The sequence below is a fragment of the Mastomys coucha genome, unplaced genomic scaffold (assembly GCF_008632895.1).
Source record: "Mastomys coucha isolate ucsf_1 unplaced genomic scaffold, UCSF_Mcou_1 pScaffold7, whole genome shotgun sequence".
Classification (NCBI taxonomy): Eukaryota; Metazoa; Chordata; class Mammalia; order Rodentia; family Muridae; genus Mastomys; species Mastomys coucha.
The window spans coordinates 8689463-8704021 of record NW_022196913.1 but is presented as its reverse complement, the minus strand read 5'-3'; the positions used below and the strand labels follow the sequence as shown (position 1 = coordinate 8704021).

Genomic DNA, 14559 nt, shown 5'->3' with positions numbered 1-14559 from the left:
TGGAATTCACTCTGTAGACCAGGCTTGCCTTGAACTCAGGAATCTGCCTGCCTCTGCCTCCCAAGTGCTGGGATTAAAGGCACGTGCCACCACTGCCTGGCTATGATTTTTAACTGCTATGTGGGTACTGGGAATCAAACCCAGGTCCTACGGACAAGCAGCCAATGTTCTTAACCACTGAACCATTTCTCTACCCAGGCATTCCTTTTGGATTTTTAAATTTCATTTTATGTGTTTAAGTGTTTTTTTCACCTGAACATTTGTGTGTGTGCTACATGTGTGCATTATGCCCAGTGAAGGTCAGAAGAGGGTGTTGGATGCCCTGGAACTTGGAATCTAGAGTCAGAGATGGTTGTGAGCCACCATGTAGATGCTAGGAACTGAGCGTGGGTCCTCTGCAAGAGCAGCCAGTGCTGTTAGCTGCTAAGTCACCACTCCAGCCTCTTCTTTTCTCTTTGTCTCAGAGCTTGCCTGACTTCCTTTTAGAACATTTTTACTTCAGTTCAATGGGTTTGAATTTGAAACCGTTTGAGTGTGAATCCACCCATGTTTCCAGGGCCACCTTTTCATCTCCACTGCTTTCTCTTTTGCTTTCAGACTTGGGGATTTTTATCAACAAGTAGTTTCACATCTTCTAAGTCTTGAAGTGTTCTCCAGAAGTCTTTCAACCCCGAGCATTCATTACATACGTTGAGATAAAAACATTCAGAACGTATCACTGGAGTGGCTTTCAGCTGGAGAACGCGTTAGCAATAATGATAGCATAGTCAGCAATGACTGCCTCCCGAGAGAAAGGCAGTTGTTCCGTTCATGAGACCAAATGTATCAGCATCCTCATATGGAACTAGAGTCCCAGGGAAGTCCTGGAAAGGTGCGGGTCCTCAGTCTACAATGGAACCCTGAAGATACCAACAAAGGAATTGTCTCAAAAACCAAACAGATGACCTTGCCAGCCAGAGTGAGGGCAAGCAAAAGGCCAACGCTTCCTTCTTTCATGTTCTTTTATGTGGGCTGCCACCAGAGGTGTGGCTCAGAAGAGCCAACCAAGAAACTCCCTCACAGGTGTGCCCAGGGCCTTGGGTTTTAGTTAATCTCAGATGTCATCAAGTTGATAACCTAGAGTGTCTAATCACAAGTCCGAATCTTGTCAACTTGACACACTGTTCACATTCCCCTATGTCATGCTTAATTTCTAAATGGAAACAATAACCAGGTCATAATTCCACTTAACATTATATAACTATCCCATATATAACTGCAAATGCATTATATAATTTAGAATATGTGGAGACTGTCCCATGCCAGGATTTCCCAGATTATAGCAGCACAAGCTAAATAAATTTTGACTCTCTATGAACCACGAGTCTTGGATATTCTATTATTGCAATGGAAAATTAACTAACCTCAGACCTCCTCTTCCTCTTCTTCCTCCTCCCTTTCCTCCTCCCTTTCCTCTTCTTCCTCTTCCTCCTCCCTTTCCTCTTCCTCCTCTTCTTTCTCCTCCTCCTCTTCTTTAGTGCTATAGATCAAACTCAGGGCCTTGTACTTGCTATACAAGTGTTCTACCAGGATCCTTCTCGAAGGAAGGCACTTGGCAGTTCAGCCAGGATTGTGAGCTGCAGAGGACCTTTTCCTTTAGTTACTCCTCTAGATGTGAGACCACACACAAGTGCTGCTGACCTGCCATCCCCTCTTCTTATTAACCACCTATTCACAGCATTTAGAGTTCCCTTTTCCTCGACCAGGGCCCCATGTTGTTAATTCCACTTGGTCCGTATTTAGAATCTTAGCTGTAGCTTAGTTTCCCGGGGCGAGCTCATCACTGCTGTGTGGAATCCTTGCTTTGCTGCCTTCTTCCTGTCACCTCAGGTCCACTTTTTCAAGGATACTCAGGAGTTATGTGTGGACCCACCTGGAGAGCTTGTTAAAACTAGCTGGCTCCAACCCAGAGCTACTGAGCTGGAGGATATGAGGCAGAGCCCAGGATTTCCAAGTTCCAGATGGTACAGGCCCTGCAGGTCCAGGAACGGTGCCTTGGGAACTGCTGCTGTCTACAAGCGCAGCAGAGCAATGGTGCTTTGTTTACAACACCAAGTGTGAACAGGAACCTGCCCATACCATCTTCCAGGCCATGGCATTGATTGCATAAACAAAGATTTCCTTTACACATTTGTCTTTATATGATTTCCTAAACTTCTACTCTAGGGCTTTAACTTTAAAACATACATTCATTAATTTACATATATGTTTGTGTGTGTGTGTGTGTGTGTGTTGGATTCATACCATAGCACACATATGGAAGTTGGGGGCAAGCTGTGAGAGTCAGGTGCTAAGGGTGGTGGTGGTCAAACTCAGATCATCTAAAATCTACAGCCTACTGTGTGTGTGTGTGTATGTGTGTGTGTGTGTGTGTGTGTGTGTATGTGTGTATAGCTTGCCAGTTTCATGTGTTTAACTCCGTGTTTCCAAACTTTTAAATCCACATTTCGGGTACTTAGCCGTATGTTACATTGCTTGGGAAATAGTTAGGGATGGAGCAATGGTGTGGGGTGGGAAGGAACTGTCATAAAAACCAGTTCAAATAACCTTAAGGACATTTGGCAGCAGACCAGAATGGAGAACCCAGTGAAACATACTAGGCCTAACCTTTTATAAAATGTTCCCTCCTTCTGAGAAAGCCTGAACTATGAATGCCTGGACCTTTGGACCTGTAGGAGAGCTATTTCATTATTTGTGGCTGGACATTTTCCAGCTATAGATCAGTATCTCCAGAGACTTGTCAGTTCCCCAGGGAAAAGGCTGGGACATCTAAAGGAACTACCCTTTCTCATGTTTGCCCCAAGCCTGCTTCTTAACGTTAAATTGTCTTTTCTTGGGCCAGCAGGGATCCTATGAGATCACAGTTTGTTTTGCTTCCCTCAGAGAACTGGCAGGCCCTGCCCTGGGTCATTTTGAAACCTTGGAGGTGAAAGAGCCTAAGAGCCCCTTCCTCGCACAGGGCATTTCCCGCCTTTGCAATTGCGGAGGTAACACATTCTGCACAGAACATCCTTTTCCTGATGGCTGACATCGCTGTAAATACTGCTTGCTCCTTCCACACATCTGGAGCACTCCTGCTCCTGGAACATGGTGTACGGGGTGTAGAAGATGAAGCAGATGGACACAGCTGGGAGCGATAAGACATTGTGGTCTCATCGCAATGTCTGAAAATGTGCCGTTGTGCAAAAGTTCAAGGATGAGCAAGAATTAGCCAGACAGCTAAGGGGAAGGCAGGGAAAGCCATCCAGTCTGCTAAACAGGAGTCGATACACATCCAGGACGTTCCTGTGAAAGGACTCGGTCACTGCGTCCCTGCAGTACACACTCATTGCTCGCAAGCAGAGGATCTCCTCTCGTCAGAACCTTGTGAAGCCTGCCCCATAGGATGGGATTTAAAAAAAAAAAAAAAAAACAGTTGGAGTAGAAAAGATGGCTCAGGGGTTCAGAGCAAATACTGCTCTTCTAGAGGGTCTGAATATAGATACTCTCCAGCACTCACTCATCAGGTGACTCATGACTACCTGCATCTTCAGCTCCAGAAGACCTAATACTGTCTTCTGGCCCCCTTGGGTATGCACACAGCACATGGCAGACACTCACACAGACATATACCTACACATAAACAAATTAGGAAATAAATAAATCTTAAAAAGAGTAATGAAATGAGCGAGTGACTAGAACCAAAGAGCTAACAGAAGGAGAAATGAATGTGACCTACAGTCTGCTCATCTGCAATCTGTTGTTGCTCCTCCATCCTCTCCTCTGTCCTCAGCAAGGCCCAACATCTCTGTGCAGTCCTTCTTCCCGTTTGCTACCCCAGACTTCATCCAAGCATCCATCTCTCCCAGTCTTCTTCTGTATTTGGTTTTAATCACACATTCTTTTTTCCCTAATAGGTAGAGTGCTTGGTAAACATGTATGAAGCCCTAGGTTTGATCCCCAATGCTGTTTTGTTTTGTTTTGTTTTTTTGTTTTTTTGAGACAGGGTTTTTCTGTATAACCCTGGCTTTCATGGAACTCACTCTGTAGACCAGACTGTCCTCAAACTCAGAAATCTGCCTGACTCTGCCTCCCAAGTGCTGGGATTTAAGGTGTGTGCCACCACTGCCCAGCCCTAATGCTGTATTAAAGCCAGGTATGTTTGTTTTGTTTTGAGACGGGGTTTCTCTATGTAGTTTCGTCTATCCTGGAACTCACTATGTAGACCAGGCTGGCCTCTAACTCATAGAGATCTGCCTACCTCTTCTGGGAGATTGAAGATGTTCACCACTACTGCCTCGCCTTAAAGCCGGGTATGGTGATGCATGCCTGTGATCCCAGCACTCAGGAGGTAGAAACAAGAGGACCAGAAATCCAAGGGTATCTTGAGCTACATAGCCAATTGGAGGCTAGCCTGGGCTATATGAGATCATCTCAATTCCCTACCGCCACTGAGAACTCACTACTGTAGTTTCCTAAGGAGGTGCTATATTAATTTTGTAGCATATCCTCTCTACGTCTAAATTGACATTCCCAACCCTTCCTTTTTGTTAAAAGTTTTTTCAACATTTATTGCTTATTTATTTATTTATTTGTGTGTGTGTGTATGTGTGTGTGTGTGTGTGTGTGTGTGTGTGTGTGTGTGTGCGCACGTGCGCGCGCATCCATGCTGTGGCTTCTGCCTGGTAGTCAGAGGACAAGTTGCAGAAATCAGATATCTCCTTCCATCATGTGGGCTCAAAGGATCAAAGTCAGGTAACCTTTGTCATTTCAACCTTTCCTTCCCTGATAGCTAACCTCCCCTATTTATCTTTAGTGGGTTTGCACCCCTCTCTGTGCACAGATCGATCTCCAGTGGTGTTTTCATAGGATCTTGAGCCAGGACCAAGTGTGTACTTGTGTATGTCCCCACCTCCTGTTACTCTGTTACTTCAGTGTAAGAGTTTATCAACTTGTCATAACAAGCCTTGAAGCTGGTGTGTGTGTGTGTGTGTGTGTGTGTGTGTGTGTGTATGTGTAAATCTTCGTTAATTGCTTTCAAAGTTGACTCTTTGATTCTGTGCCTTTTACTGAATTGTAGACCCAGAACATCAACTTCACACTGAATCCCACAGCAACAATGTTACAATTGTAGGTCAGCTCAGGGAAAGACTGATACTTTAGTTACAGGAAGTCTTCTCAAAAGCCGAACCTAGTATCTGCCCTGATTTAAGTCTTTCGTCTTTTCTTTCTTTGTTTCTTTCTTTCTTTCTTTCTTTTTTAATATTTATTTATTATATGTAAGTACACTGTAGCTGTTCTCAGACACACCAGGAGAGGGCATCAGGTCTCATTAAGGATGGTTGTGAGCCACCATGTGGTTGCTGGGATTTGAACTCATAACCTCTGGAAGAACAGTTGGTGCTCTTAACCACTGAGCCATCTCACCAGCCCCGTCTTTCGTCTTTTCTATTATTTAAATGTTGTATTGTATTTCGTGTGTGTGTGTGTGTGTGTGTGTGTGTGTGTGTGTGTGTAAGTCAGAGGACAACTTGCAGGAGTTAGTTTCAGGATTCGAACACAGGTCTTCTGGCTTAGCAACAAGCGCCTTTACCAGCTGAGCCATCTTACCTTGAGCTTCCAGTATACTAGTCTTGTATAGCTTTTGTCAGATGTGCTAAAGGTTTAATTTTTTAAAAACTATTTTGATTTATTCTTTGATAGGTTCAGGGATGTATATAATGTGTTTTGATACTGTTCACTCTCCAAAGACTTCCTCTTCTCACCTGTAGACTGCCTCCAATCCCCTTCTTTTTTAATAAAGCCTTCATTCACTTCATGTCATTTTAAAATATATACTGTGCTAGATGTTTTATGTCAAGATGGAATGGACACAGGTCAAAGTCAGCTGAGAGGAGGGACCTCTCGGCTAAGAAAATGCCTCAGTAAGATGGGTTGTAGGCAGGTCAGTAAGGCATTTTCTCTTTTCCTTTCTTTTCTTTTCTCTTTTTTCTTTTCTCTTCTCCTTTTTCTTTCCTTTCCTTTCTTTTCCCTCTTCTTCCTTCCTTTCTTTCTCTCTTTCTTTCTTCCCTTCTCTCTCTTTTTGCCAGTTTAAAAGTTTATTACAAGTGCACAATGGAGCAGATGTTACATGAACATCCAGGTACCTACTGTGTCCAGTAAGAAAAGACTCAACATGAGAGAGTACTTGTCCACTAACTCCTTGGTACATCCTCCCCTCCCTCTAGACTTAATTATTACCCTCAATTCAATGAGTTCTGTGTGATTTGGAGTCTTAAAAAAAGCCAGAGTTAAAAGTGAACAAGGCTAGAGGAGAACAAATCAATTCCCACATAGTGAGCTCAATGCAGATCTTTCCGCCAAGTGGACAGCAGCAGGTATGTCCAGGCACACCCAGACACTGGTATTGGTATGCCCAGGCACACCCAGATGAGTGTAACCATGTACTGCATTTACTGAGTAGAGGACATCAGAACCCACACTTGTGATCCACACACAGCCCAGATTATACAGTCCCACACATCTGTCCCCTCTTTGTGCTAAGAGCTGTGGCCTGTCTGACCCACATGGCACAGCTCAGTCAGGGAGTGGCTACACAGTAGCACACAAGTTCAGTTCCTGGGCAGTGCAAAGGGTCAAGGCGGAGCACGTGGTGGTTCAGAAACTATTGGACGAGAGACCTTGGTGACTTCTTCAGCAGTCACAGCCAACACTGGCTAAGAGATTGAGCAGGAACTAGGGGAAAGAGGGCTTACTGTGTGCCATGGGGGATGTCCTGTTGCTAGGAGAAAAGGTAAGGCCACAGGCTTACTAGGCATTGTGTGAAGAGGAGGACACATTGCCACCACTGGTAACTGTGATTGATGGGGGAGGCGTCAGCGCTCTGTAGGTGGTGCCGTGCCTGGGCTGGTGGTCCTGGGTTCTATAAGAAAGCTGGCTAAGCAAGCCATGAGGGAACCAGCAAATAAGTAGCACTCCTTCATGGCCTCTGCTCAGATCCTGCCTCCAGGTTCCTGCCTCGTTTCAGTTCTTGTCCTGACTTCCTTTGATAATGATTTGTGATGTGGAAGTGCAAGCTGAATAAACCCATTCATCCTGGACTTGCTTTTTGCTTGTGGCGTTTCATCAGAGCGGCCAAAACCCTAACTAAGACATATATGACTAAAAACAAAAATTTTAATGTATATGGTATTTTGCCTACATGGATGTCTATTCAACATATACATGCCCAGTGTGCCTGTTGAGCCAGAAGAGCACGCTGGACGCCTTGGAACTGGAGTTACAGATGGTTGTGAACCTAAGTCTCCTGGAAGAGTGACCTGTATTTTTATACACACAGAGTGCCATGACACACAGAGTTTTAGTACAGCTGCTTCTATGAGCCCGGGTGTGGAGTTGTTTGTGGGAGAATGGGCAAATTACCAGTGGCTACACCAATAAATAAAATGACTCCACAGCCACCAGGGGCTGCATTTGAGGAGATTACAGGTATGAGCCACCACACCCAGCTTCATTATCATATTATTTTAGAGGTTGCTTTTAAGGCACCACCGTTTACCACCAAGTGATATCATATTACCTCACACCTACAGCATAAGAACCTTAAACAGGGCTGGAGAGATGGCTTAGCCAGTAGGAGCTCTTGCTGCCCAAATGAGAAGACCTGAGTTCAAATCCCCAGCACTCACATAAGAATGTTAGGTGTGGTTGTGTGCATCTGTAACCCCAGAACTGGAAATGGGGAGACAAGAGGATCTCTGGCAGCCTAGCTCCAGGTTCAGCAAGAGACGCTATGACAAAAGACTAAGGCAGGGAGTTATTGAACAGGAAATCAAACGTTCTCCTTTGGGCAGCACCACACACACACACACACACACACACACCCTTAAGAACTATTCTCTATATATCCTTTCTCAGCCTTTGTGCTGCTATTGCTGCCAGCCATTTTCCTCTTAAATACACGGTAGTGCACCAATGTATTGTTATTATTTTTGTTTTGAAGAGCAAAATTATCTCTTGCCACCCATCAATTTAAAGAGGTATTTATGTGACTCTGATCATTCTCCGAGTGTTTTGTACTAAGAGGGCTGTGCATTAGCAACTTTGTGTTTCTGCTACAAAAGGAAGCCTATATCAGGTCTGTCAGTGAATGGTACTTAGAGATAAACATAGGAATAGGTGTATTTGAGCGCACGAGTTTATCAAAATACTGCAGCCAACCCAAACAGCCAAGTGGTGGTGAGTTACTTAATTTACAAAGCTAGATGGTTTCACAATTACATTAGAAGCAATATATTTCATTGCAATAACTTTTCATTTCCTTCAGCCTTAATTATATCTTTTAATACTACAATCTAAGGATATGTATATATATATATCTCCTTAGATATATGATGTAAGTCTACAGCCGTACCATACTGAACTCGATAGGGCTTGTCTGGTCTTGGAAGCTAAGCAAGGTCGAGTCTGGTTGATACTTGGATGAGAGATATCTAATGTGAGCAAGTCTCATCTTGTCTGGTAGACTACAAGCACCATGAAGATGGTAAGCGTATTTCATAGTTCCCTAGTACTCCTTTCCCAATTCTAAGTCCCATATACATATACGACAGGTTTTTATAAGTTGCAAGCTTATAAATCAGATGAAGTTATGGAAACTGGGACTTAGAGTTATGCCACTTTCAAAGTTCTCACATAGCCAGTCCTAATGATCATTAGCATGACGCATGAGGCGACACCTCTTTCTGTTTCCCAGAACCTGTGGATCAGGCTTCTTTATCAAGTTGGTTTAGAGTCTAAGATGGGCAAGAATCCCTGGCCTACTCTTCTATCTGGAGTTCAAGAGTGGTCAGGTTAATATGCCCCTCCCATTCTTTACATGAGGCCAGCATTCATTTCAGCATTTTCTTTTGAAAATGGATAGATGCTAAGACACCGAGAAGAGAAAACGTGGCTCTTGCCTTCTGGAGGCTCAGTCTGACTCCAACATGCCCAAAGAGTCAGGGCATCTAGGCTTCCAGTAACCTATTTTTCTTCCTGGCTGAAGCACCAGCCAACCCGTCACACTTCCTCCTGGTGCAGTAAGTACAGGCTGTACTCACTTAGCTCGCTGCCCCGTGAACTCATCCATTCCTTTCCTCAAGTTCCTTAACTAGGTCTCCTGATCAGGTTCGAGGGTCAGAAGGCTGGGTGGTCACATGCTGTAGAACGAAACCTGTTCTGAACTGTGTGGACGTGGCAGGACTTCGCTTGCTCCAGTTTCCCAGAGACACCAGCTCTGCTTCAGGATTTTTTTTTTTTTTTTTTTTTTTTTTTTTTTTTTTTGTCACTCACTGAACTATTGCAGACGCTGCAATCTCACTTGCAGCCCTCCGGCTCTCTTGACTGGTTTGCTCCCGCCATGCCTAGAGCACGTGTCTACCGTGCAGCCTAGCAATATACTTCCTCCACAGACCCTAAAGTCCCCTACTGTATTGCTCCAAAGAGTATCAAGGCTCTCAAGGAGAAAGCCTTCCAGTAACATCTACTACCATAGGTGATGAATGACACCAAGGTCATTCCTAGAACACATGCGAAGGAACTCTATAAGAAAGAGAATCACCAGGGCCAGGCATAGTGACACACACTTGGGAGGCAGATATCTGTCATGGACAGCCTGGTCTACTTAGAGGGTTCTAGGCCAGCCAGTGCTACTCAGTAAGACACTATCTCAATGAAAGAAGAAGAGAGAGGAGGAGGAAGGGGAGGAGGAGGATAAAGATTACAGTTTCTCAACATGTTGCCTCTTAAATATTACCATGCTCAGACAACAGTCAGGAGGCAACTAATGCTGACCCACAGCTCTAAAAATAAATACTAGTTTAACTGGGTATGGAGGCACACACATTCCCATAATCCCAGCACTGAGGAGGCTGAAGTAAGGGAGTAGGGAATCATTCTTCACCTGCCATATGGTTTGAGTCTCTGTCTCTGCCCCCTCTGTCTCTCTCTCTCCCGCTTCTCTCTCCCCTTCCCACCCTCTCTTTCTCTCACATGCCCCCCCCCCCGAATTCTCCTGTCTTTGCCCTGCCTCTCACCCCACTCCCATGGATTCAGGTCCTCAAATCTGTATGGCATGTATTTTTACCCACTAAGCCACCTCCTCAGTAGCCACCCATCTCTTCATTTATTTGTTTATGCTTTTAGGTCTTAGTATAGAGCCCAGACTATTTTTGAACTAGAGATTCTCCCACCTCAGCCTTCAGAGTGCTGGGATTATAAAAATACTCCATTACATTTGGTGCTAGTTTACTGTTGACACAGTTACAACATGAACAAAGAATAATGACGGACCTAAATAAGCCATACAAGAAAGAACAACATGCCAAATAAGTCCATTTATAGAAAATACTAGAAAGTGCAACAAATCCAAAGGAAAAAAAGATAAACTGTTGCAGAGTTGAGCAGGAGGTAAGAATTTTGGAGGACACAGGGAATTTCTTAATAATGGGTTGTCTTAATAACCAACACAATCCCTGTCTTGTTAATGGCAATAGTTTCAAGAGTGTAACTTTCATGCTGAAACACAACGAATTGTACAACTTAAATACATGCAGTTTTACTGGAGTCAGTTATGACCCAATAAAGCTGTTCTTAAAACCAAGATTCAGGTGCCCGCTGATGGCACCAGTGGAACCGGGGCTGCAGAGAGACCTTCCTCAGGCAGTAGACAGAGCGCTTCCTCCAGGCTGAGCTGGACTGAAACTACATTCACTTTCAGATTATTAGAAATACGAGCAGGCTATTTCTGGCATCTCAGGACCATTCTTTGCTATCCAGTTAAGAGGACTTTACCAACAAAACCCATCTTTACAGATGGGGCATGGGGACCCAAGACTCATAGCCTTGGGAAAATGAAACTCCATAATACCCCTACAGAGCCAACCCCAGGTGCAAAGAGACTGAGTCAGATGCCTGTCTCTGGGAAATCTTGCTTTGAAACACACTCGGGTAAGGAATTGCTAACTCACAGGAAAGTCCATGGATGACTTCATTGTCCTCGGTCCCCAAATCACGTGCACATTTGCAAGCATGTGCTTTCACGCACATTTCTGTACAGGGAGTATGTAGATTTTTATCAGACTCTGAAGAATTTCATGATTATAAGAAGATGCAACACCCCGGGTCGGGACGTTGCTGGACCCATCTCTGTTCTTTCTCTTTCCTTCTAGACCTATCGGAACAAAACTAGGAGTCTCACCATTTTTCCCGAGGTTAGATCTAGGCAACCCATTCTGGAACTTGTAACACCCCCTCTTCCCTGGGAACACAGTCTCTTCAGCAGTCCCGCCCGGGGTTGCCAGAGCACTTGAGAACCTGGCACTTGTGTCCCAGCGTTTAGATGCGCAGCCTGTGTCCCAGCGTTTAGATGCGCAGCCTGCCCGCCCGACACGTTTTCTGCCTTTCGCGGAGCGCAGTACTTTGCCCAGTGCCTTCCATCTAATTTACTTTGACCTGAAAGCCATGAGAGATGGTTTTTTTTTTTCGAGCCCCTCCTGGAACCCCACAGTCGCGACGACACCCCACAGCTGCGCGGGTGGGCTGGCAGAGGCACACGCACATACTTCTCTAAGTTCTTTAAGTCTTACCAAGCTTGTCAGACCTGCTCTCCCTAAGTCACTGAACCGCCAGTGGGATTGCTCTACTCCTTTGCATGTATGGCTGGGGAGCCATCCTAGAGCAGGGCAAGGGGCCACTCTCTTATTTGTGATCTCCTAGGCTCCCTCCACGTGTCTTCCCCGACCCCCGCCCCCTCCATCCCCCAGACCCGCCGCGTTCCTCTCCAGCTGGACTCCTGGCTCAGCTCCGGGAAGATGTGGCGCCCCCAACACGGATCAAGTTCAGATGGGCGTTGGGGTCCCCCTCTGCTCCCTCCCCTGTTCCGGCGTATGACGCTCCCTACCCGGCGTCACCCGCAGTGGGAGCAGCAACAGTAGCAGCAGCAACACCGGGAGGGCGTGGACTCCAAAACCCCGGAGCTGTGGCGAGGCCATGGCCGATCGTCCCCAACAGTGACCCAACAGGACGCAAGGCTGGGGTCCCTGGGAGGTGGCGAGCTCAGCTCCAGGACCAGCCGGCTGCTAAGGAGTATTCGCTTTCGCTTTTGCTTTAGCCCCCGGGATTGCAGAGAGGTGCGAAGTGGTGACAGATCTGTGACTCAGCATCCCCACCCCTGCTTTGGAAGAAGCCCCGGCAGCCTGCAGTGACGCCCCCTCCCCAGTGAAGCTGCTCCTGTCCCCCTAAGCGCGAGGCCCTCACCCGTACAAGCCGGCGATCTCCCTTTTCAAATTCCTTAATGCTGTCTTCACTGCAGAGGCAAACTCCTTTGGGGACACTCTGCCGCTTGGTGCCCACACCTGACTTCAGCCTCGTTCACTTGTCGGCTGTCCTGGCCGCTGACCTTCAGATTGCAACTTTCAGAGTTTCCCTCTAGGTAGCCCTGAGCTTGACTGTCCATGCTCTGTGTCCTTGGGCGACTGCGTAGATGTCGCCCCAGCGCAGCCAAGGGGCAGTTCTGGGCGGATGGTAGATTCTACACCCAGGTCACTTTCCTGGTTCACTCATGCTCCAAGAAGCTGCTCCTGGCTTCCACACAGCTGCTCCTGGCTGCCTGCCTGCAGCCGTGCTGGCAGTGGCTCAGGCCCAGGACACTTTGCCCTCTTCCGGGCTGTACCTTTCCAACTCAAGAAAGTGCCAAGTGTTTGAAATGGAAGAAGGGATAGGAGAGGAGAAGGGATAGGAAAAGGAGGAAAGACAAGGAAGAGGAAGGGGGGAGAGAAAAAGATGTAGAGAAGGAAAAGGAAGAGAGGAGGAAGAGGAGGGAGGAGAGGGGGAGAAGGAAGAAGAGGAGGAAGAAAGAAGGAAGGTACGTTATTCATCTCTGTACCTCATATATAATTTCTTTAGTCGATAGATAACGTTTCCGAGTCTAAGAAAGACGTCCCCTTCTAAGTGCGTGAGTTAATTTAAAAAAAAAAAAAACTTTATTGGAATTTTAAGTTAAGTCCCATACTGTGGAGGACCAGATGGGGGGGGAGGCGACACGACACACTGAGTGCTTAGTCAGAAATGCCCTTAAATATGTAGATGTGGTGTTAGGAAGACAGACACACCTGGCTTTCAGTCTATAGCTCCCTAAATACAATCTGGCACCATAACGCAGAGAGAACGAGTGCTGATTCTGTTTGGAAAGCATGTAGTCCTGTGTGATTGAAGTCACCCATCCCCTAGGCATGGTAGGAAAAGGCAAGCCCTGTACTTGTCCCCTCTTCCCTAAAGAGTTTCAAGATTGGCCCAATAAATACGAAACACTCACAATAAAAACTCAGAGAGAAGATCAGAAACCACATACTCCAATCTCTTATTGTCAGTGAAAAACCTGGAGAGATGGTTCAATGGTTGAGTACTGGATACTCTTCCAAAGGAGCTGGCTTCCAACACTCACACGGTGTACATCACTGTCAGTAATTCTGGTTTCGGGGGATCCAGCTCCCTCTTCTTCGGGCATTGCATGCACACAGTGCACAAACAAATATATAGCCGGCATTCACACATGTTAAAAAGAGATATAATGAATACCAACATTTAATGTGCTTTAAACTTAGAAACACCCTTTTTGTGATGAACATTTTCAAATATCAAAACCGAGATGTGTGGTGGTTCACACCTGGAGTTCCAGCTCACCGGAGGCAGAGGCGAGAGGATCAGAAGCCAGGCTTACTACACAGAAACTTCATTGCCACCTCAGGTCACATGAGATTCTGTGTGTGCTATGTGGGGAAATTAACATAGTTTCCTGGTGTCTTCCTCAGCAACTCAGTAAGTGTCCTTAATTTTTTGGAGCCAAAGTGGGATTTGTGGCTTCTAGACAATGTGGTACAGGGTTGAGTATAATAAGATATTTTAAATTCAGGGTTCAGAGAAGGAGTTCAGAAGTTAAAGCACACCTTAGACCAGGGATGGGTGTGGAGTTCTCTAAGAGGGAGTCACATTTCACTGCCTTTACAATAGTCACATAGAGAGTTTTGTTGGGTGTTGAAGCTATTTTCTTCCAAGAGAGGTTGAGGACCCTATTGATAAGTATGGTTTAGATCATAGGAAGGCAAGACACTTTTACTACACAATGCTAACAGTCTTTTTGAGATTCTCCCACAATATCCAGGGGAGGAATGAGGCCCCACCCCAGGTCACACATACACTCAAGCCTTAAGCCAGAGTCATTGTTACTTTAATACAACATATCTATACATGAAAGGAATGACATTTCTATGTCAGCAACATTTACAGAAAATGTCAATTGGGTTGGAATTCTTGCTTCCTAGATGGTAAAGCTTTAACCAGCAGGGGGCTCCTTCTCGTGGACACTTAATTTTATTTGTCTTTCTAGCCTGCCTCAAGCTCTGTCTAAAAATATAAAACAAAGCTAAAAAGGCTGTGGTTGTAGCTCAATTGATGGCATGTTTGCCCAGCATGCATGGGTCCCTGAATTCTTTCTTATCCTCC

The 14559-nt window shown here is 45.7% G+C and overlaps 1 protein-coding gene across 4 annotated transcripts in view; it reads right to left on the bottom strand.

The window, feature by feature from the left end:
- Window positions 1-12199, bottom strand: part of Il15ra (interleukin 15 receptor subunit alpha) — a 35756-nt gene extending 23557 nt beyond the window's left edge. For all 4 annotated transcript variants that reach the window (XM_031359149.1, XM_031359150.1, XM_031359147.1 and 1 more), the window contains exon 1: window positions 11960-12199. In XM_031359149.1, the coding sequence (XP_031215009.1) occupies window positions 11960-12050 (91 nt within the window). In that variant the 5' untranslated portion in view covers window positions 12051-12199. The remainder of the gene's footprint in view (window positions 1-11959) is intronic.
- Window positions 12200-14559: the final 2360 nt, after the last annotated feature.